We start from the raw sequence: 23,989 nt of genomic DNA, 5'->3' as shown, positions 1-23,989 counted from the left end.
GCAACCTTTGCAAAATAAGAAATAGTAAAGTCTTTTATTCCCTGATTCTTTTCCTCCAGTATTCTCTTTATGACTGGGATGCCAAGAGACGCTTTATGGGAAATCCCACCCTCAAGGTGTCTTAGTTCGATTTCCTTAGAAGCAGACCCTGAGGCAAGAATTCAAGTGAGGTAGTTTATCTGTAAAGTACAGGGAACACAGGTATGAAATGGCTCTGTGATACAGGCAAGGGAAGACAACCAATAAAATGTGTCACCACAATGGGCACCAGAGATCAACTTTACAGAAAAACTGCTAGGAATGGTGCAAAACACATACCTCACAATTGTTATTATTTTATTTTTTTATTTTTTAGAGACAGAGGCTCATTTTATCACCCTCGGTAGAGTGCTGTGGCATCACAGCTGACAGCAATCTCCAACTCCTGGGCTTAGGCGATTCTTTTGCCTCAGCCTCCCAAGTAGCTGGGATTACAGGCACCCGCCACAAGGCCCGGCTACCTTTTTGTGGCAGTTTGGTGGGGGCTGGGTTTGAACCTGCCACCCTTGGTATATGGGGCTAATGCCCTACCCACCGAGCCACAGTCTCTACCCGTTATTATTGTTTTAGATAGACTCTTACTTGTTCACCCTGGGTAGAGTGCTGTAGCACACAGCAATTTCAAACTCTTGGGTTCAAGTGATCCTCTTGCCTCAGGCACCTGTAGCAGCACCTGGCTAATTTTTCAATTTTTAGCACAGACATGGTCTCGCTCTTGCTCAGGCTAGTCTTGAACTCCTGAGCTCAGGCGATCTATCTGCTTCGGCCTCCCGAGGTGCTAGGATTATAGGTGTGAGCCACCTCGCCCCACATCACTGGTAACTTTTGCCTTTAATGACTGATCTCAACATGACTGCTGCTCACATGGCCACCCAGAAATGAAGGTTTCTCATCCCTTTATGTCTGCATGAGCCAGAACCATTCCAGCAAATCCCACTGACACCAAAGGTGTAGTAGGAGAAAACAGCTTGTTTTTTCCTATTATGTAAAAACATATCAGAAAAAAATGGGCTTAAAAGTAAGACCTACCTTCAGGGATGTTGGGAAAACTAAAGGAGATGCTATGTGGAAATTGCTGGCATGGGACTGCTGTATTAGAGAGAAGTAAAGTTAACATAGCTAGCCATAGGGAAATATCATTAATCCATACTTCCATCTGTTCCAAGGGAATATAAGCAGCTTCCAAAATTCCATAGTTTGGAGGATTGAGAAAAAAAGTTCCATAGAACAATAGCTGCATTCCAAGTATCAAAGGCTATTAATTTGTAATAGAAGTATGGCTACCACTTGTTAGGTGGATGGTAGTCCATGATCTCCTGTCCTCTACTGCTCAAGGATTGCTCTGCAATTGCCCAGATGTGCAGATTCAGAGGGACCTTGGGAAGAACCAAGAGTTATTGCTCAACTCATGCCCAAGGCAACTCACTGTTTCTCACTGTGTGAAAACTGGCTAAAATCATAAAGAACAGGACATCAGAATGGTAGTTGTGGTAAGAAGTGAATCCAAAGGATTTAAGATGATGCACATGGGTGTGCAAACAGTTCACTTCAGATAGGTGGAAGGAAATCTTTGGCACAGAGGGTAGATATGACATGCCTTTTTTTTTTTTTTTTTTGAGGCACAGTTTCACTATGTCACCCTTGGTAGAGTGCTGTGGTGTCACAGTTCACAGCAACCTCAAACTCCTGGGCTTAAGCCCTTCTCTTCCCTCAGCCTTCCAAGTAGCTAGGAGTATTAGGCACAGCCACAATGCCTGGTTAATGACATGCTCTTTATTCACTTCAAGGCAGCAATGGGGGGAAGCCAGTGAAGCAGGTTCCCCTTATCCAGCCCCTGGCGGCTGGGCGGCTTGGCTACATAGAAAGTCCACAATTCACAGTTCTTAATCTGCCATCCACCATCTGTAATCTACACAAGGGGAAGGTCCTGTACATCTTTATAGGTAGGGGAACACAAGTGGCAATGTGGCAAACAGCTACAACATAAGCATCATTGTACATAGTTATGGTTATCTAAAAGCACAAGGAGGCTTCTATCCTGTCCCACCTATCTGGGGGTATGAACAGGAGAGTCCAGACATCCTTATCTCATTCCACACCCAATGCTGTTGGCAAGAAAGCAAAAACATCTTTGTCTCTACAGTGTCCCATGCAATTCGTAAGATATCTAAAGCAAATGTCAGCTGAGACCCAAAACACAGTGCTTGCAGACTTGTTTTAGAATCCTATAATAGTTGTATTTAAGTTTAAATTAAGTTGCTGAAATCTTGAAATCACCTCCTTACACAAAAGTAAGGATCTCCAGCTCTACAAAATTCAGGTCATCTCTCCACTGATTGCCTTCCTAGAATACTCAGTGAGTTCACCCCCCTGAATTAAGCACAGACATGTTGTATTAATCTTCCCTAACTGACCATCTTGGCATTTTTAGGCATTTGAGTATGCAAACCCTAGTTTTAAGGAATGTTAGATGTTTTCCTGCTTGGTATTGTAAAACTTGACCCATCTTTCTCATTCTGAAAAAAGTTTAAAGTTATAACAGATGAGAAAACACACAAATCCATAAAGTGTATATCTCAATTAATTTTAAACTATATATGGACTTATGTAACCATCACTCAAACCAAGATCTAGAACGTTTCAGATACCTCTTCTGATAATGGCTCAGTAACTTCTGTCAAGCCAATTCTCTCCCAGTTAACAGTATAAATTCTGAACAAAATATAAAAAGCAGCTACATGGAAATTCTGGAGAAAAAGCAAATGCAAGGTGGCTCTGAATGTATTTCATTGGAAGAAGGGAAAGCCATTTAGTAAGTTTCCTGTTTTTACAGCTCTTAACACCAGCCAGTGTCATATGGGTCAGCTAAAACTCAGAAAAACAAAGTTCTACTAGCTAGATGAACTAGAGGGACAGATTTCAGGGAAACCATAGGAGTTAGAAAGTGATGGGGAAGTCAAAGATAGGGGAGAACCAGAGGCCCCCAAAGCTGGGTATAACTCAGCCCAAATTGTCATCTGACTTGTGAATCATGCATGTACAGGCAGATGCCAGCCGAGTCTGAAAATTCAGTTGTTGCCTGTCATAGAGGACCAGAGTTTAAAGTTTGGGTTCAACAGATTGTTTGTTAAAATAGACAAATCAATAATTTTCAGAATTTAACAGAATTCAGACAATGAATTTTCCACAATGTCTAAGTTATAATCCAAAATTACTTATGTATGACATGTAAGAAGCTGGACTTATGACCTATACTCAAAAAAGAAATCAGTATTCTGACCAACCCCAAGATGCCTGAGAAGTTAGAATTGCCAGACAAGGGTTTGGTTTTTTTGTTTTGTTTTGTGTTTTTGAGATAAGGTCTCACTCTGTTGCCCTGGATAGAGTGCCATGACATCATTATAGCTCACATCAACCTCATACTCTTAGGCTTGAGCAATTCTCTTTTCCCTAAGTAGCTGGGACTACAGGTGCCTGCTACTATGCCCAACTAGTTTTCCTATTTTTAGTAGAGACAGGATCTCACTCTTGCTCAGTCTGGTCCCAGACTCCTGAGCTTAAATAATCCACCTGCCTAGGCCTCCCAGAGTGCCAGGATTACCGGTGTGGGCCACCACATCCAGTCTGGGGAAAGGAATTTAAATCAGCTATTATAACTATGTTCAGAATAGTAAAAAAAAAATCAAGCATCTACTGAATAAAAAGACAACAATCTCAACAAAAAATAGAAATAATAAAATAATAAAATGACAATCCCAGAATTGAAAATTATAATATCTATAATAAGATATAGAGCATTTCCATAACTCCAGAAGGTTTCCTCATGATTCTTCCCAGTCATTATTAACATATTCCTCCCCTCAAAAATAACCAGTATTCCAACTTATATTACCCTGGATTAGTTTTGCCTGCTATGTACATAGAATCATATAGTTTGTGTTGCTTTATGGCTGGCTTCTTTTGTTCAACATATTATGAAATCCACCTATTTCATGTATTAGTGGTTTTTCATTTTTGTTACTGAGTAGTATTTCATTGTATGATTACACTAGTTTGTTTATTATGTTGACAGACTCCTAGTTTATCACCAGTTTTTGGCTACTAAGAATAAAGTCACTGTGGCTGTTTCCTTATTGGAGCAGTCTACTCTCGATAGACATTGAGAGTGTATGATCTTTTCTATACCCAGTGCTTAATAAATCTTGGTATGCTTGATAAACCTGGCTTGCTTAAAAAAAAAAAAAAGCCCTACTTACCTCTTTCTTCCTCTCTTTCTCCTCTTCCTCCTCCCCCTCAATACTTCTCCCCTCCACTTAAAAAAAAAACACCATAAAACCACTCTGAACATTTTTGTTAAGTCGTTTTGTAGATACATATATTTATTTGTCTTGAATAAATACTCAGGAATGGAATTGTTGGATGAGATGGTATTTTTTGTTTGTTTGTTTAGCAGGCCTGGGCTGGGTTCGAACCTGCCAGCCCCAGCGCACAGGGCCAGCACCCTAACCACTGAGCTACACGTGTGCAGCCTGGATGATGTTGTAGATGTCTATTCAACTTCGTAAGACACTGGCAAAAGATTTTTCTAAGTGGACTTACCAATTTATACTTCCTCGAGTAAAGTATGAAAAGTTCCATTTGCTCTGTATTTCTCCAACAGTTGCCATTGTCAGTCTTAATTTCAGTTATTCTGATGGGTATGCAATAGCTTGACGTTATTTTGGTTTGCATTTTCTTTTTTTGAGACAGTCTCACTTTGTCGACCTTGGTAGAGTACGGTGGCATTATAGCTCACAGCAACCTCAAAGTCTTTGACTCAGGCAATCCTCTTGCCTCAGTTTTTCATTTTTAGTAGAGATAGGTCTCACTATTTCTCAGGCTAGTCTCGAACCTGTAAGCTCAAGCAATCCACCCGCCTGAGCCTCCCAGAGTGCTAGGATTACAGGCATAAGCCACCATGCCAGCCTTTTGATTTGTACTTTTCCTGGTGGTTAATAAAGAGAATCTTGTCACAAGCTTATTGGCCATTTTTATATCCTTTTTTACTTTGTGCCTTTAAAGTCTTTTAATATCCTACCGAGGGCCTAGATGGACCTAGGGCAAATAGGCACTCCACCTAATCGATAATGAAACAAAATAAAGTTTAGTCATTATTGTTGGGGGGCCTAATGCACCCATGCCCAACATTACCCCTTCTCTCCTCTCCATCCCCCACGAAGTTCAAGCCAAAAGACCCTAATCTGATAGGCAAGCTGTGAAATCTGCCCACCTGCCACAGCCCCATATAAAGTGGTCTCTTAACTGCCCCTGGGTGCAGATGCCATCTTTGCACTGCCCAGATGGGTCACCTTCCCCTTTTCAATAAACCTGGCCTGAATATCTCTGCAGCCTCATTTCTGGGCACCACCATTTACACCAGTCCCTCCATCCTCTGTCAGGGAGATATAGGCTCTTTTTCCTCCTCCTCCTCCTCCTCCTTTTTTTGCTTAGGTCGCCATGTTGGGAGAGGGAGAACTCTCTAATACTTTTTGATAGGAGAGTATTAAGTTTTCCAATTATAATTATAAAAATTTTCTGTTTCCTCTTTTAGTCCTGATATTTTTTCTTTACATATTTTGACCATATGACATTAGGTGAAGGATTCAGTGCTACATAAGGTGGAGTAAACAAATGCCAAATTTTCTCCTCCTCTGAAAACAACTGCAAAACCTGGATAGATGCATAAGCAGCTGTTTAAAAACTCCAAAATATAAATATCAGCAGGATTATCAGGGAAGAACACCAGAATTTGATATGATAATGCTATCAAACTGTTGGTGAGTTTACCATTATTTTTTTCCTCTAGTAGTCCCCAGCATAAACTCTAAGCAGTCCAAACCCCCAAAGTGAGAACTGACTACAGACAGACAAAGATTCAGGAGAAATCTCTGATTTTCTGGCTACCTGGGGAATACAGATTGTCAGGTCTGCATTTGGAGGTATCCAACCTGCTAAATAGGAACCTGATATATGAAGTGCACAGGCATCACTTTGGACTATTGCCACTTCTCATGGGATTGTCTAAATCTAAATCCTCTCCTCCTCCAGGAAAAACTGCTACTTCTTATTTGCACACACATCACAATCTTAATCTCAGGCCTCACTCTCTAACTGGCATAATTTCACCAAGGATGATTTGAGCTTTCAATGACACTCTGGAGAAATTTCACTTGAAAATTGTTCATTTGAGAGGCATCTTAGGGAAAAAAGGAATAAGATTTCTCTCACTTTATGGGAAGAAATTTTTTTAAATTGGTATGCAAGGGACTCCAAGTGTCTGATTCAAAAATTGTTACACTAAAAGATTGTTTAGCCAAAGGTAATGAACAATTTGACAAACTTAACAAATGGATTCATCGCTCCAGTAAATTCCCCTCCTCTTATCCTCCAGTGACTTGCCCACATCCAGCTCCCCCTCTTCCCCTTATCCTTCTACTCTTTTTCTCTACCTCTACTGACTGACACCTCCCTCCTCTTCCTATTGCTCAAACTCCCTAGATGAGCCAGGTCTGCAGACAAATGTAGAATCTAAAACTTGGAACTGAGCTAAATTAAGGATTTTTCTAAACCAAGATAATACCAGCAACTATTCATAGAAGAATTTAGAATTCTTTTGGGTGCCTATGACCTAGGGTTATGGGATCCCATATCTTGCACACATACGATTTTAACCGCAGGTGCCACATCCTGTATGTAAAAACTGATTAGACTGACCTAGAAAGAGACCCAGAAGATCACTCTTTCCATAATAAATCTTAGGAGAGTGTGGGGAAACCTGAAAAAAAAAACAATAGATCAAAGTCTTTTCAAGCTCATGCCTGAAACATTTCCAATAAAAAATGGGAGTGACATCACAGAAAATGGCAGAGTAGGGAGCTCAAAGAATTCTGAAACAACCTTTAGTAAGCTGGCAAAATCTTAACAGAATTGACTTTTTCAGAACTCTGTAATCTAATTTTAAAAATTTATGGCAACCAAGGGAGTGCTTAAGGAAAATAAAGGTGGCTGAATTCTGGCAAGAAAGCATTCTGGTAGTTTCCCTTACTTGCCTACTATTCCCTATTTCCAGCATCATGAGGCCAGGGCCTGCATTTCAAGTATGGCTTATTGGTGCCAGAGGGCCAACAAGAACCTGTGGTTTTATATTTTGACCTGTCCAGTAGTACCCTGAGGAACCAATGTAAAGGCTAACCTTTGTTTTGTAACCCTCCCCCCTCTGCTTATAGCAGTGGCATCTGTAAAAATAAAGACATATACTACTTGTGTTCACCTGGGGTAATGGACAGCAGGTAGGGCAAGCAGCAAACAAAAGCTTGGGAAGTAGGAGGCTGAAGAGGAAATTACTTGGAAAAATAAGGTCTAGGAAGGGCCATCATATACCATAGCTGCTGGAGTGCATCATACATGACCAGGACTAGATACATGTTCATAAAAGACCCAACAGTAGCTTAGGCTTGCACCTCTGAAGGATCTGTGGACTTCATGTAAGCAAAAGTTGAAGGTTAAGGCAGAGCTGTAAATGAGCTGGCTTAGCACTGAAGGAGTGGACCAATTCAAAGCCAAGTTGCAAAAAAAAAAAAAAAAAAAAAAATACAGGAAAATTTTGTCTTATTTTGTTTTTGGCTCAATGCATTTAAGGACATCTTCGTCAGTTCCCAGCTGACCTGTGATATGCTGGAACAGACCTCAGTGACCACACACAAAAAGGAATACAGTCTTTTTTTCAAAGTTTGGAAAACTCACTAAATGGACGACTGTGCTGTGCTGCTCGGTAATCACTGATAGCAGCGGCTGAGGAAGGGGAAAGCATCTGATTTCTAGAGTTATCACATTATAATATTCAAAGTGCCTAATCTTTTCTTTTAATTTCAGAATATTACAAGGGTGCACATATTTTGGTTACACAATTTGCTTCTGTACATTTTACATCAAAGTTGCAAGGGTGCCCTTCACCCGGAACATGTGCATTGCATCAGTCAGGTGTGAGTTTGCCCTTTCTCCCCAGATACTTACTTTATTGGGTCCCTTCGTAGTCACAACTTGCCGGGTCCCATCTGGGTTGCCACTTGTCAGGCCCGGGGCTGGTCAGGTCTGCAGACCTGGCTTACCTAGGTCCCAGATGCGGACCACTATGCTGTTGTCTCCCTTGGGAATAATTACCCTTAGATGTCTGAGGGCTATTTGCTTTAGCAGAAAGGCGAAAGAGAGAGAGAGAGAGAGTATTTGAGGGAGAGAAGCAATCTTATTAGAAGACATCTTAGCAGGTGCGGTGCCTGTGGCTCAGTGGGTAGGGAACAGGCCCCATATATTGAGGGTGGCAGATTCAAACCCAGCCCCAGCTAAACTGCAACAAAAAATAGCCAGACACTGTGGCGGGCGCCTGTAGTCCCAGTTACTTGGAAGGCTGAGGCAAGAGAATTGCCTAAGCCCAGGAGTTGAAGGTTGCTGTGAGCTGTGTGACGCCATGGCATTCTACCAAGAGTGATAAAAAGAGACTTTGTCTCTAAATAAAAAGTTAAAAAAAAAAAAAAAGACATTGTAGCAGTCTTTTGTAGAGAGACGCTGGGCAGGCGTTCTGCAGGCAGGAGAAGAGAAGGAGTCAGAGTGAGCTTCTCCTGCAGCTTCTTACAGACGTAATCCCGTGGCTCTTGCACCACAGGTGCAGAGACTGCTAATCCCTGATGCTCTCGTCTCTCGAGCTCTCATGTTCTCATGTTGAGAGCCAAAACCCTTTCCCATGCCCTTATCACCAAGGTGTTTCTTATGATTACTGAATGTTCTGAGCTTAGCTCTCACTTCTCCTTGCCATGAGCTATGTGGTCTGCTACATGACTTAATTTCTGTTAAGTTTTACTTCCATATGTGCACATAAGTGTTGATTGATGAGTTCCAATTTAGTACTGAGTGTATGTGGTGTTTTTCCATTCTTGGTGATACTTCACTTAGAAGAATGGTCTCCAGTTTGATACAGGTAATTACAAAAGATACTAGATCGGGCGGCGCCTGTGGCTCAACGGAGTAGGGCACCAGCCTCATATGCCGGAGGTGGCGGGTTCAAACCCAGCCCTGGCCAAAAACTGAAAAAAAAAAAAAAGATACTAGATCACCTTTTTTTTAAATGACTGAGTCGTTCTCCATGGTGTACATATACCACATTTTATGAATCCATTCATGTATTGACAGGCACTTGCGTTGGTGCTACATCTTTGCAAGTGTGAATTGTGTTGCTATAAACATTCAAGTGCAAATGTCTTTTTAATAAAATGTCTTTTTCCCCTATTGTGGGATTGGTAGATCTACTTTTAGTTCATTGTGGTATCTCCATGCTACTTTCCAAAGAGGTTGTATTAATTAGTTTGCAGTCCCACCAGAAGTGTGTAAATGTTCCTTTTTCTCTGCACCCATGCCAGCATATGTTGCATTGGGACTTTTTAATAAAAGCCATTCTCATTGGAGGTAGGTGATATCTACTTCCAATGAGACTTGATTTGCATTTCCCTGATGATTAGAGATGCTGAGCATTTATTCATGTGTTTGTTGGCTATTAAACTATCTTCCTTTGAGAAGCTTCTGTTTCCATCTTTTGCACATTTTTAATGGAGTTGTTTGATTTTTTTCTTGCTGATTTGCTTGATTTGTAGATTGCCGTTATCAGCTCTATATTGGATGCACAGCATGCAAATATTTTCTCCCACTCTGTAGATTGTCTATTTAACTCTATGATTGTGTCTTTAGCCATGTAGCAATTTTTTTTGTTGTTGTTGTTGTTGCAGTTTGCCCGGGGTCGGGTTCGAACCCGCCACCCTTGGTATATGGGGGTGGTGCCCTACCCACTGAGCCATAGGAACCGCCCCCCCCTTCTTTTGAGACGGAGTCTCAAGTTGTCACCCTGGGTAGAGTGCCATAGTGTCACAGCTCACAGCAACCTCAAACTCTTGGGCTTATGTGATTCTCTTGCCTCAGCCTCCCCAGTAGCTGGGATTACAGTTGCCCGCCACAATGCCCGGCTATTTTCTTTGTTGCAGTCATCATTGTTGTTCAGCAGGCCTGGGCTGGGCTTGAACCCACCAGCCTGGGTGCATGTGGCTGGTGCCCTACTCACTGAGCTACAGGCACCACCATCTTCTGGTGGCATTTAATGTCTTTGCTTTATCTCTGAATTTCAGCAGCTTGATAGTTATATGCCCATTTTTAAAGAAATAGTTATACTCTTCAGGGTCTATTGGGCTTGTATGAGTTGTAAGTTGATGTCTTTTATGACTTTGCTTAGTACATTACATTCATCTCACCTAATTCTCAGTACATTCCAATGTGGTCTAAACTATTTTAATAGTTTATGGAAAAGGAAGTTGATGCTTATAGTGGTTAAAAAAAACTTACTCAGGGTGGCGCCTGTGGCTCAAAGGGGTAGGGCGCTGGCCCCATATGTTGGAGGTGGCGGGTTCAAACCCAGCCCCAGCCAAAAACTGCCAAACAAAACAAAACAAAAAACCTTACTCAACATCAAAGATCTGGTAAGAGGTAGGCTAAATCATTCTGACTGTACAGAGGTCTTGTTATGTCCTATTGAATCTGAGTGTTAGGAATGACTAATTCTGAGAGGTCCACAAAAGGCTTGAAAGGTAGGGCAGCACTTAATCTGAGCTTTAAAGTATGAGTGTAGGAAAAGGGTATTTCTTGGTGGGTGGGGCCTTAGTGTGTGTCACACTTTATGGGAGCAAGACATGATTGCAAGAGGGACTTTACCTAACAATTGCAATCAGTGTAACTGGCTTATTGTACCCTCAATGAATCCCCAACAATAAAAAAAAAAAAGAAAGAAAAGAAAAGGGTATTTCTTCCAATTTATACTCTTTCCACTTTCTTTTCCTTTTCTGTTCTCTGTTCTTTTCTTCCCTCCCTCCCTTCCCTTTCTTTCATTTTTTTCTTCTCTTTTACTTCTAATCCCTTTTTTCATCACTGTTCTTGCCTTTGGTCTGCCAAAAGCTCTTATGTACATTTTAGGTACAAAGGAAATATATTAAAAGAGGAGATTTTCCTGGCCAAATCACCTTGCCTACTGAGGCACTGAGTTGCAGACCTGATAACTTTGGCACGGCACCAAGGATATAAGAGGCATGGAGAGAAAGCAGCTTTCACAAAGGAAAATCATGGCGTTCAATCAGTATAATAAAGCCAGGCCCTGATGAGCAGGGAAGGAAGAGGGACGACCATAGCTAGATCAGAGCTGAGTTGGCAGAGGGCCTGAGGACACCAGGCTAGGCCTTCAAAACTCAGGTGGCTTGGACTGTGCATACTTTCTGCCCAAGATGCTCACACTGAAGGTACCTACCATCCTCAGGGTGCACTCCCACAAAAGCCTCCTGCCCCAAGAAATTCTTGCATGGGCCTGTTTGTGAGAACTACTCTCACGCTCCTAGAATGGAAGATATGAGAACTGTAGAAGCCGTTAGAGGCTTTATGGTCCAACTACTCATTTTATAGGTGGGAAAAATGAGGCCCTGGGCCAAGCAAAAGCCATCCCAACACATCAGCTGAGTGGAGGCAAAATCAAGATGGGAACCTGCCTTGGTTCCATCTCTCAGATCCCCCTCTGGGGAGTCTAAGGCAGTAAGTGATGGATCACAACAGGTAGTGTGTGTATAAGGGAGACATCAATAGCCCTAATTAACAATAACACATACTTACATATGTAAGGTTGTGGGGTTTGGGTGACAGCCCATTAAACATAGTCTCTGCCTTTGTTACGAAAGTACAAGTACTTCTTTTAATAAAGTAATTTCTATTTCAGAATGAAGAAGAGGGTCAGGAAAGCACCATCGTTATTTCCTTGGGAGACAGACTTTCAGGCAGAAGTGAGAGTGGGAACATTGCAATGGTAATAGTAAGGGTCAGTCTAGGTACTACACTCCATATGAGGCATCTTTGTTGTTGAACTTCCCTGAGACTCTGGGATAGAAATCTAGTTTTGCTTCCAGTATCACAAGAGGATGTTCTTTGTTTTTTGTTTTTCTTTTTTGAGACAGAGACAGTCTTACTATGCTGCCCTTAGTAGAGCGCTGTGGCATCACAGCTCACAGCAATCTCACCCTCTTGGGTTTAAGGGATTCTCTTGCTTCAGCCTCCCAAGTTGCTGGGACTACAGTCGCCCGCCAAACGCCTGGTTAGTTTTTTTGTTATAGTTGTCATTGTTGTTTAGCAGGCCCGTTCAAACCTCCCAGCCCCAGTGTATGTGGCTGGCGCTCGGGTATAATTACAGCTCACTGCAGCCTCAAACTCCTGGGTTCATGTGATCCTCTCACTTCAGCCTCCCAAGGAGCTGGGGCTATAGGCTCACACTACATCCAGGGTAGGTACTACTGGGAAATAGGAATTTTCTTGGTGGCTCTGAGGTCTTGAACAAACATATATAATTTTTCATTTTGAAGTTGTCTCAAACATATTTTTAAGGTCATTGTCACTCATGATCTCAAGCAGTTGATCCTCTTCTAGCATTCAACAAAGTTCAGGCACGTGGCTTATTCACAATGGGTCAAGGATTCATTCCTTCCTGATTCAGGGGTCTTTTGTGCTTGGGAAGTAATGTTCAAACTCTTTTGAAAGCTGAGATAGGTGATCATGCACCAGCTGAGAGGAAGAAGGGCCTGGCTCAGTCTTTCAAAATCTCTGCTAATGTTTGAAACATGCCAAAAATCTCACTGTTCGCTCATTGCCCCCATAATTCCAGTTTGGCTTTGAGTGCAGTCACTTTATCTGCCATCTTGAACACAGTTGTTGTTCTCCCCTGAATGACTTTGTTGACCAGGTTGAATATGTCACACACGTAAACAACTTTTGTGATCCATTCTGTGTCACTGAAATGTTCTGCCAGTAGTGTCTGGTTTTCTAAAAGGAATCTCTGGAATGGCCATTGCAACTCAAAAGCTTTGCCCAATGTTCTACTTTTACAAAGCCATCTTACTTCTGTGTACAAGGTAAGACACATTTGTTCTGCATCCATCTCCTTAGAGCTGCTTGAATAGACATGAGTTAAAGGCATGAGCATGTATATTAATATGGTTAATAATTTTAATCACAACCTGCAAAACATTTAGTTCAGGTAGTACCTTTCAGCTAGCCAGCAGTGCTCTATGGATGACACAGTACATAGACTCACATTAACCTTGATCCTAGTGAACCCAGAAAACTGTCCAGTCATGGCAGCCATTCTAACTGTGTACACACCAACACAAAATGACCAATTTAGTTTTCCTGATATGTAATCATTCAAAGATTTGAATAGTTCTATAGCTGTGGTGTTGGTTGGCAACAAAGCTGCATGTAATATATCCTCATGCACATCTTCCCCGAAAATACATTGCACAAAAACAAGCATTGTTGCCTTGTTGTCAACACTGGTAGACTCCTCAACCTGGATTGTGTACCATGGTAGATTGGTAGGATTACCCTCTAACAATTGTGCCTCAATATCCTCTGCTATTTCATCAATTCTAGTTATGGTGCTAGCTGAAAGAGGAACACGTGCCATCTTTTGAACTGTAGCCTCTCCTACAAGTTCTCAGCAAGTGTCCTTAGCAACCAGCAGAATCAACTCTTCATCAATAGTAAAGACTTCTTAGTTTTAGTAATGTGATTAGCCACTAAGAGTGACATTCCACTGCAGACACATTTGAAGTGGCAGGCTTCAATAATTGCTTTTGTTTTTCATGTTCACATTTTTTTTGAAAAACTCCAAAGGCTTGTCTTTTTTTGTTGTTTTTGTTGCAGTTTTTGGCCAGGGCTAGGTTTGAACCTGCCACCTCTGGCTTATGGGGCTGGTGCTCTACTCCTTTGAGCCACAGGCACCGCCCAAGGCTTGTCTTTTAATGCAAAGTACTTGGTCTCCATGTGGTAAAGCAGTGAGATCCATGGCTTGGATAGCCATATATTACGCAAAGCAGGCTTTGAGAATTGACGACTTAAGTAGGACTCCTGGAATTTTCTTTTATTTTTATTTTTTTTGAGATAGAGTCTCACTCTGTTGCCCTAGGTAGAGTGCCGTGGTGTCATAGCTCACAGTAACCTCAAACTCGTGGGCTCAAGAGATCCTCTTGCTTCAATCTCCCAAATAACTGGGACTACAAACACCAATAATGCTCAGCTAGTTTTTCTATTTAGTAGAGATGGGGTCTTGCTGTTGCTCAGGCTGTTCACCAACTCCTGAGCTAAATCAATCCACCAGCTTTAGCTTCCCAAAGTGCTAGGATTACAGGTGTCAGCCACCATGCTCGGTGGTATTCTCTTTTAAATGTAGCTTTCATTCTGTTGGTAGTCTTAAAGTCTTCTGCTGTCTCATTATTGGGGTTTTCCCCCCTTTCAAAGAAGCTCTCCAGTGATGTTTGGCTTTTACTCATTTTTACTAGAGTTAGCTTGTGGGCTTACCAAAATTGTGACCGAGACGAGTGTGCAGTATAGAAAAAAGGCATAAATGGAAATAGTAAATAAAATAATGGGTGGGCCATGAGTGAACTAAAGTGTTGGATTCTGACTTAAAGCCTGCCACCAGATGCAGCTTTGTAACTGAAGGTGCTCACTTGCCACTATAAAGCCTGCCACAACATGCAGCTTAACTGTCACTTGACACTACTAGGGTTTTGTTGTTGCAATTTGGCCAGGGCCGGATTCGACATCAACCGGCACCCTACTCACTGAGCCACAGGCACCGCCCCACTACTAGGGTGTGATATGAGTCTCTAAGCAACTGATTTTTTTTCTTTAAGAGACAGAGTCTCACTTCATCGCCCTTGGTAGAGTGCCGTGGCATCACAGCTCACAGCAACCTCCAACTCCTGGGCTTAGGCAATTCTCATGCCTCAGCCTCCTGAGTAGCGCAGACTACAGGCACCTGCCAGAATGCTGGCTATTTTTTGTTGCAGTTTGGCTGGGGCTGGGTTCGATCCCGCCACCCTCAGTATATGGGGGTGCAGTCAAATCTCTCTGCTAATGATAACTTATATATGCAGCCACACCCAGTGCTAGCATCACAGCCTCAGCTACACCTCAGATCATTAGGCATTAGATTCTCATAAAAAGTGTGTAATCTAGATCCCTCATATGTGCAGATTCTGGTAGGGTTCACACTCCTATCATATTCTAAACCGCCACTGATCTGACAGGAGGCAGAGCTTAGGCAGTGACGTGAGCGATGGAGAACAGCTGTAAATTCAGAGGTTTCCCTCCCTCATCCACTGCTCTGGGTCCCTAACAGGCCACAGACCGATACACCATGGGAGGTGGGGACTGCAGCTTCAGAAGGGTAAGCAATTCTGGACTGTTTCTATTTTGGGTGAGGGAAGGAAGTGGCTGGGATTAGAGTGTTGCAATACTGGACAGTGACGGGTGCAGCGAAAGCCACACTTCATAGGAGGCTAGGTGACCAGCTGAAAATGCCAAGGGCTTATTGTTAGTGGAAGAGTCTGTACAGCACAGCATGGGAAATCATAAGGTCTAGTTGAGCACTGGAAGTAAATCAACTGTAGTTTTCATTTTCATTGTTGCTGTTTCTAGACAAGATGGATATTTTGGCTACTAGATCTAATGTAGGACTGAACAAGCAATGGACTGCTGGTGATTTCCAATTAATTGAATTGGTATCTTAGTGGCTGTTCAGATTTATAATAAAAAGAAAGGAGGTGGGCATAGGATTTGTGAATCTAGAATAATCTTTTGGGAGATAGATATTACACCAGTCTTTGTGTCCAAACATGGCTTTTTTTTTTTTTAAACTTGAAAAGCATATATTTTACTTATGTATAACTAATCTAGGCATATCAACTCCCTTTTTGATGTCAGTTTTGTTTTAATATTAAACTTGGTGGACAAAAAGTGCCACAATAGTTCTGAATTAAAGTTTGGAGAATTTTTAGATAAACCTAATCAAAACCATTAGCCTTATTTTTATGTAGTGAACAGCAACTATTTGTGTTATCTGATGATCACTTTAGAAAACTCAAATCTAATTTATGTATTAAATGCATTGATAGTTTTATTATTTTAAATTTGGGTGTGATGTTAAAAGGCAAAATCAAAAATAGTTTTAGAAAAAATATGTAAAAAGTATCTAAAAATAGGAAATGATTTGATGACAAAAGGAGCCTCTCGGCAAAAATAGCTTAGCTTGGGCGGCGCCTGTGGCTCAGTGGGTAAGGTGCTGGCCCCATATACCAAGGGTGGCAGTTCGAACCTGGCCTGGGCCAGCTAAAACAGCAGTGGCAACTGCATCAAAAACAGCTGGGCGTTGTGGCCCCCACCTGTAGTCCCAGCAACTCGGGAGGCTGAAGCAAGAGAATCACCCTAGCCCAAGAGCTGGAGGTTGCTGTGAGCTGTGACACACTCTACCGAGGGCAACAAAACGACACTCTGTCTCTAAAAAAAAAAAAATCGAAAATAGCTTAGCTAACAAGAATTCTATTTTTACTTTTATTTTATATTATTCATGCACAAATTGACATAATTTTTTTTTTTTTAGATAAAGTCTCACTTTATTACCTTTGATAGAGTGCTGTGGCATCATAGCTCACAGTAACCTTAAACTCTTGGGCTCAAGCGATTCTCTTGCCTCAGCCTCCCAAGTAGCTAGGTCACAGAGGTCCTCAAACTTTTTAAACAGGGGGCCAGTTCACTGTCCCTCAGACCGCTGGAGGGCCAGACTATAGTTAAAAAAAAAAAAAACTATGAAAAAATTCCTATGCACACTGCACATATCTTATTTTTAAGTAAAAAAACAAAACGGGAACAAATACAATCACACCACCTCATGTGGCCCGTGGACCATAGTTTGAGGACCCCTGAGTTGCCCACCACAACACTCAGCTAGTTTTTCTATTTTTAGTAGAGACAGGGTCTCGCTGTTGCTCAGGCTGGTCTTGAACTCTTGAGCTCAGGCAATCTACCTGCCTTGGCCTCCCAGAGTGCTAGGATTATAGGCGTAAGCCACTGTGTCTCGCATAATTGCAGTAATTTATTAATATATCTTCATATGCATGTGTTTCGACTGTGCACCTATATTTAATAAATTTAAAACTTATATCTACACCTTTAAAATATAATTTGTTAGTATATTACATAAAAATGTACATATCATGCTAAATTTACTATCTGAATAAGCAATTTTATTAATGAACAGAAAACCATATCCATTATACTATAGTTACATATTTGTATTTCTCTGTAATTGTTTAGCTTTCTCCATAAATTTTAATAATTTTGAGGAGGTAAAAATAAAGAATATCCAAAGTCATTTTCATAGTTTTGTAATTGACTGCCATTCTAAGAAATAAGTGTAAAAATTTTAGCGACCAGTGTTTTATAGATGATTCTTATTTAAAAATTGTCCAGTCCTTAGCCGGGCGTTGTGGTGGGTGCCTATAGTCCCAGCTACTTGGGAGGCTGAGACAAGAGAATCGCTTAAGCCCAAGAGTTTGAGGTTGCTGTGAGCTGTGACGCCAATGCACTCTACTGAGGGCGACATAGCAAGATTCTGTCTCAAAAAATAAATAAATAAATAAAAATAATAAATAATAAATAAATAATCAACTTAACACTTCCATTCCTTCCTCTACCTCTGAGGTGTTGAGGTTAAAATTACTTATTCAAACCTTCTTAGTCTGGGTAAAAACTAACCAGCGTACTTTCCCCCAATTTACACAACATTAACATAGCATAATATAAGAGATAGCACTAAATTAGCAGGAGCTCATATTTTTTACACAGACATCTTCAGACCTATGTAAGCTAGGACACCCTGCACTGTGGCATTCCAGTTTCTTTTCAACTAGATTGAGCTCTTAGAAGTTAGTTTGTCCTTTGGCTTTACATCCCATTCAGGCCTTATACACACTAGGCATTCAATAATTATTGAATTAAAACTGCATTTGCCTATAAGCTTATCAATAAATGAAATCTGAAATCTGGTTTCATTTCAGGTAGCACTTTTTATTTTCCCTAGAGACAGAGTCTCACTTTATCCCCCTAGGTAGAGTGCTGTGGCGTCACAGTTCACAGCAATCTCTGGCTCTTGGGCTTAAGCAATTCTCTTGTCTCACCCTCCCAAGTAGCTGGGACTACAGGCGCCCACCACAACGCCTCACTATTTCTGGTTGCAGTTTGGCCAGGGCCCGGGTTTGAACCTGCCACCCTCGGTATATGGGGCTGGCACCCTACTCACTGAGCTACAGGCGCTGCCCCAGCACTTTTTTTTTTTTTTTTTGAGACAGAGTCTCACTTTGTTGCCCAAAGTGCCATAGCATACAGTAATCTCAAACTCTTGGGCTCAAGCGATACTCAGCCTCCTAAGTAGCTGGGACTACAGGGGCCCACGGCAACGCCCGGCTATGTTTTAGAGATGGGGTCTCCCCCTTGCGCAGTCTGGTCTCAAACCCGTAAGTTCAGGCAATCCACCCTTCTCAGCCGGCCAAGTGCTGGGACTACAAGCGTGAGCCACAGCGCCTGGCTCCAGCACTTGTTTTAAAGTAATGCTCAAAAACATGAAGACCTACAACAACAGTATGGGTATTGGAGAACAGTGAACATGCCAATGTTGTTGCTGAGCCACATTTTACAAGAAACCAAAGAAAATAAAGGGTAATGAGAATGCAGAGATTCTTCAATATCATCTTCAACTAGCTGCAACAGGATTTCTCATTACTGCACCTCAATTCTTAATTCTCCCTGCCCCTCTTAAGTATATGAATTAGAAAAAAAAAGGAGGGTGCCGCCTGTGGCTCAGTGAGTAGGGCGCCGGCCCCATATACTGAGGGTGGCGGGTTCAGCCTCCCGGCTGAACTGCAACCAAAAAATAGCCAGGCGTTGTGGCGGGTACCTGTAGTCCCAGCTGCTCGGGAGGCTGAGGCAGGAGAATCGCAGGAAGCCCAAGAGCCGGAGGTTGCTGTGAGTCCTGTGACATCACAGCACTCTACCAAGGGCGGTAAAGTGAGACTGTCTCTACAAAAAAAAAAAATAATAAAATAAAATAATTCTCCTTGTCAGCTCAGCGCCCGTAGCTCAGTGATTAGGGTGCCAGCCACAAGCACTGGGGCTGGTGGGTTTGAAACCAGCCTGGGCCAGCTAAACAACAAAGACAACTGTAACAACAACAAAAAAATGGCCAGGTGCTGTGGTGGGCACCTGTAGTCCCAGGTACTTGGGAGGCTGAGGCAAGAGAATCTCTTAAGCCCAAGAGTTGGAGGTTGCTGTGAGCTGTGATGCCACGGCATTCTACCAAGGGCGACATAGTGAGACTCTGTCTCAAAAAAAATAATAATAAAATAATTCTCCTTGAAAGATTTCTTCCTCCTTTCAAGCAGAAATCTCACCTATTGACAGAGGTTCCTTAGGATTCAAAGTGCAACTCTGAAGCTGAAAACAGTATGACAGTCCGTTTTTGAATAAATTCTAAAATGCTTTCATTTCATGAGGAAATGAGGAAAAAATTGCTTTTGTTTGTTTCATGAGGAAAAAATTTATATAAAGCTAAATATAGTTTGCCCAGGCAGAGTGCAATAATAAAGTTTAGGCCAAATTAGATTTGTAATAAGAAGATAAATACCATTTTGGTATCAAATTTAGGGATAAAATGAACCTGTGTTCACATACATATTTACAGACACTAAAGCACAAAACAGCCAATCTTTTTATTTTTTTATTAAGACAGTCTTACTTTGTCACCCTTGGTAGAGTGCCACGGTGTCACAGCTCACTACAACATCCAACTCTTGGGCTTAAGTGATTCTCTTGCCTCAGCCTCCCTAGTAGCTGGGACTATAGGCACCCATCACAATGCCTGGCTATTTTTTTTTAGCAGGCCTGGGCTGAGTTTGAACTCATTAGCCCCAGAGCATGTGGCCAGCGTCCTAACCACTGAGCTACAGGCACCCAGCCTCAACAGCCAATCTTGCTGCACCCAATGTTTCATAACTTTGGCTGAATCTCTGTTCTCCAGCAGAAGAGACTGTAAGCTCCTGAAGGGCAGGAACAACGCTTTCATCAGCTTTGGATCTCTCCAACATATGGCACAGTGTTCACTCGAAGATATGAATTCAATTAAAGAAAACAATTTTTATAAAACAGTTAGTGATAATTGCTAAGGTGGCAGTGGACCCGAAACTAGTTGTTTAAACAATGCCATACTTACCCATTTTAGAGTGAAACTGTAGAAGGAAAAGAGCCAGGCATGGTGGTTCATGCCTGTAATCCCAGCTCCTTGGGAGGCTCAGGCAGGAGGATCACAGGAGGCCAGGAATTCTAGACCAGCCTTGGCAGTACAATAAGACCTTATCTCTATACAAAAAATTAAAATGTTGGCTTGGTTTTGTGGTTTTGTCCCAGCTACTTGAAAGGCTAGGGTAAGAGGACTGCTTAAGTCCAGGAGTTTGAAGTCATAGTGAGCTATGTTGATGCCACTAAATTCCAGCCTGGGTGACAGAGTAAGAGCTCCCTATTGCAAACAAAACAAAACAAAAAAGAAAAAAAAGGGAAAAGGGAGAGAATTAAACTTTAAACTAAAATCTCAGAGTCTATAGTAAGGAAGAATCACAGCAGGCTTACTCAGCGAGAATGACTGGTATTTAAAATCTATTTTAATGACAACATTCTCATCATTTTAAAACAATTTGCATTGTTTAATCTGAAGCTGTTCTGGCATCAGGACTTAACTTTTCTGCTCCACAGGTTTCAGGTGCCACTGTATTACTAATTCTCCAGTGCTCTTGAGACACGTGTTAGACATGTCTGCCTCTGTTGGAAGTCCTTGTGGCAGCTTCAGGGGCTTGATTCTGTGACATAAGAGAACGTATTCACATAGGAGAAATAAATTCTAGTGTTCTGTACCATGGTGGGATGACTATAGTTAACAATATTACATAGTTTCAAATAGCTAGGAGGAGGATATCGAATGTTCCCAACATGAACAAATAAGAAATGTTTGAAATGAGGGATATGCTAATTATCCTAATCTGATCAGTGTAAACTCTATGTATTGAAATATCACTATGTATCCCATAAATATGTCTTTATTAATTAATAAAGTAGATAAAAAAAAAACTTCTTCAGAATATTAAAAAAAAAAAAAGAAAATGTATGCCAGGCATGGTAGCGCACGCCCGTAATCCTAGCACTCTGAGAGGCCAAGCTGGGTGGATTGTTTGAGCTTAGGAGTTCAAGACCAGCCTGAGAAAGAGCAAGACCCCATCTCTAAAAACTAGCTGGGTGCCTGTAGTCCCATTTACTTCAGAGGCTGAGCAAGAGGATCACTTAAACCCAAGAGTTCGAGGTTGCTGTGAGCTATGACATCATGACACTCTACCAAGGGCAACATAGTGAGACTCTGTCTCAAAAAATAAATAAATAAAAGGAAATGCATTTAGAATTACACTAGGTAACTCGTTTTTTAAACTGCTGAGATAAAAAACAAACCTTATCAAATGTTTGACCACTTTCAGTTTTGTATTCACTGAAGGGATATTCTTGTGAACTTGAGGGGTATGTGCCTATGAACAAAAGAAAATGTTATAGATTAAAAAAAAACAGTTCCATGTTTCAGTAAAATGTTAAATTGAAGGCTCATTCTGTCTAAAACTTACAAATAGGTTACATTAAGTAATACATTTAAACACAAAAAATAAATATATACTGTAAAATTTTAAAAGTGAAAAATTTTAAAATTTGAAACAAGTTCACACATCACTAAAGATGACTAAAACATTTACTTACTTTTTCTAATCCAAGCATCTTTATTGTATCTTTTTCCCAGTATGGACGTCTTTTTGTACTTTTTATTCTAGTAACAATATGCAGTTTATGGGGGTTCTGTGGATCCCCACCATACTTTTCATGATCTGCAGGTGAAGGCTGAAACACCTGGAAAGGAAGAATTATAAATGTTAAGCTTTCAACTTAAACACAGTTTCTATGTACCTCCCATTTTTGTTAACACACACACACACAAAGCTATGTAATGACCTCATTCTTATTTAGTATATAATCTTCAACCTCAAGTAGAGCTGTACGTGTACCGGTTTGATTACTCAAATAGATGGAGCCTAAGAATTTCATACTTTAAAAGAAATACCACATAGGGCAAGGATTATTTTTGTTTGTTTTGTTTTTTAATCTGTAGAACAAAGCAGGAGCAATTAGATGACAATAAAGAACTCATATTCCAGAAGAATGTATTAGCACTGCTATGAAGTGGGCTCTGGGCTGTGCCCCCTCTCTATTTCCAGAAGGTTAGGAGTTGACTATCGAGTAGGAGAACAAACATACAAGGACAACAAACGTGTATTACAAAAGGTACGTACAAAGTCTTACAGGAGTAGAGATAAATGACTAGTGAACTCTGCCAATGAGGGATCAGAAACAGCTCCCCAGAGCTAACATTTTAATTTATTATCTAAGAATCAAAGCGTTCTAGGAAGCTATCCCATAGAAACACTCCCCTAAGTACACAAAATGTACTAAGTAAGGATGTGATTTTAACATTATTTGTAGTACTGAAAAATTTAAGGCAACACCTATATTCCTCACTAGAGTAACTAAATAATAATAATAATACATTCATTCTAAATAAGACTAATAAAACAAAATAAAATATGATTTAAGTACATAAATTCTTTTAATTTATTTTTTTCTAGACAGAGTCTTACTATGTCACCCTTGGTAGGGTGCTGTGACGTCATAGCTCACAGCAACCTCAAATACTTGGGCTTAAGTGATTCTCTTGCCTCAGTCTCCCAAGTAGCTGGGACTACAGATGCCTGCCACAATGCCCAGCTATTCTTTTTTTTTTTTTTTTTTGATTGTAGTTGTCATTGTTGTTTAGCTGGCCGGGGCTGGGTTCGAACCTGCGAGCCTTGGTGTATGTGGCTGGTGCAGGAACCACTGTGCTACGGGTGCTGGGCATAAGTACATAAATTCTAATGTATCCTACAAGATACAATGCTACTGTTAAAATGAATATGGTTCACTACTGTTACAGGTATTCACATTGAATGATGGCCATAATATATTTTTTGAGCCAAAAAACAAAAACAAATATAGGTTCTTGTATTTCTATTTCCTGTATAAAATACATGGGTATATATGAAATATTCTATAAATATTATTTCTAAGAATCACATATAATATGTATAAAGGTTTCAAAGACATTAATTAGGTCAAGAGTCAAACCTATGGGAAATCAGACAACAAGATCTTCCCAAAGGTAATGTTTTTAAGATTAAATAACATAATTATTATTTATTAACTGCCTGATTAGTAACACGATTAATCAACTAACCTAAAATATACCACTGAAATATTTACTTTAAATGCCAGCTATAAATAGTTCCTTGTTGAACATAACTGATGTAAGTATGTTCTGATTACTTAGGCAATTTCAAAGCATGTCTTGTCTGTATTTTATTAATATATACTTATCTGACCAATTTACATTATAAAATATCATAGGTTTATTGCTAATTATTTTTCAGTATTTTCGGTCAGAATTAAGATTTTTTTTTTTTTGAGACAGAGTTTCACTATGGTACTTGGTAGAGTAACATACTGTTGCTGGCATCATAGCTCACAGTAACCTTAAACTCTTGGGCTTAAGTGATTCTCTTGCCTCAGCCTCCTGAGTAGCTGGGACTACAGGTGCCCACCACAACGCCTGGCTATTTTTTGTTGTTGTCATCGTTGTTTAGCAGGGCCAGGCTGGGTTCAAACCCACCAGCCCCACTCTATGTGGCTGGCGCCGTAACCACTGAGCTACGGGTACCCTGAGCTAAGATATCTTCATCCTTAGTGTAATATAGTAAGAATTGCTAATATACAAAAGAGTACATGCATTGCATCTATTTGAGCATCCTTCCTATTGACACTTGAAGTCACTGAAATA

At 40.8% G+C, this 23,989-nt stretch overlaps 1 protein-coding gene across 4 annotated transcripts in view; it reads right to left on the bottom strand.

The window, feature by feature from the left end:
* Positions 1-5,500: 5,500 nt before the first annotated feature.
* The window catches only part of MRPL30 (mitochondrial ribosomal protein L30), a 68,470-nt gene continuing 49,981 nt past the window's right edge, over positions 5,501-23,989 (bottom strand). For 2 of the 4 annotated variants that reach the window (XR_008379550.1, XR_008379549.1), the window contains exons 4-8: positions 21,826-21,972; positions 21,529-21,602; positions 20,249-20,888; positions 8,092-8,262; positions 5,501-6,853 (exon numbers count right to left, since the gene is read on the bottom strand). Coding sequence is in view for 1 of the 4 variants with exons in the window: in XM_053588372.1 (XP_053444347.1) it covers positions 20,765-20,888; positions 21,529-21,602; positions 21,826-21,972 (345 nt within the window). In the remaining 3 variants the exon portion in view is untranslated. Of the gene's footprint in view, positions 6,854-8,091; positions 8,263-18,968; positions 20,889-21,528; positions 21,603-21,825; positions 21,973-23,989 lie in introns of those variants that run through there. The other 2 variants (XR_008379548.1, XM_053588372.1) reach the window with 2 other exon arrangements.

Source organism: Nycticebus coucang, chromosome 4, assembly GCF_027406575.1.
Source record: "Nycticebus coucang isolate mNycCou1 chromosome 4, mNycCou1.pri, whole genome shotgun sequence".
NCBI lineage: Eukaryota > Metazoa > Chordata > Mammalia > Primates > Lorisidae > Nycticebus > Nycticebus coucang.
The sequence above is the reverse complement of the archived record's forward strand: the minus strand, read 5'-3'. Positions and strand labels throughout refer to the sequence as shown.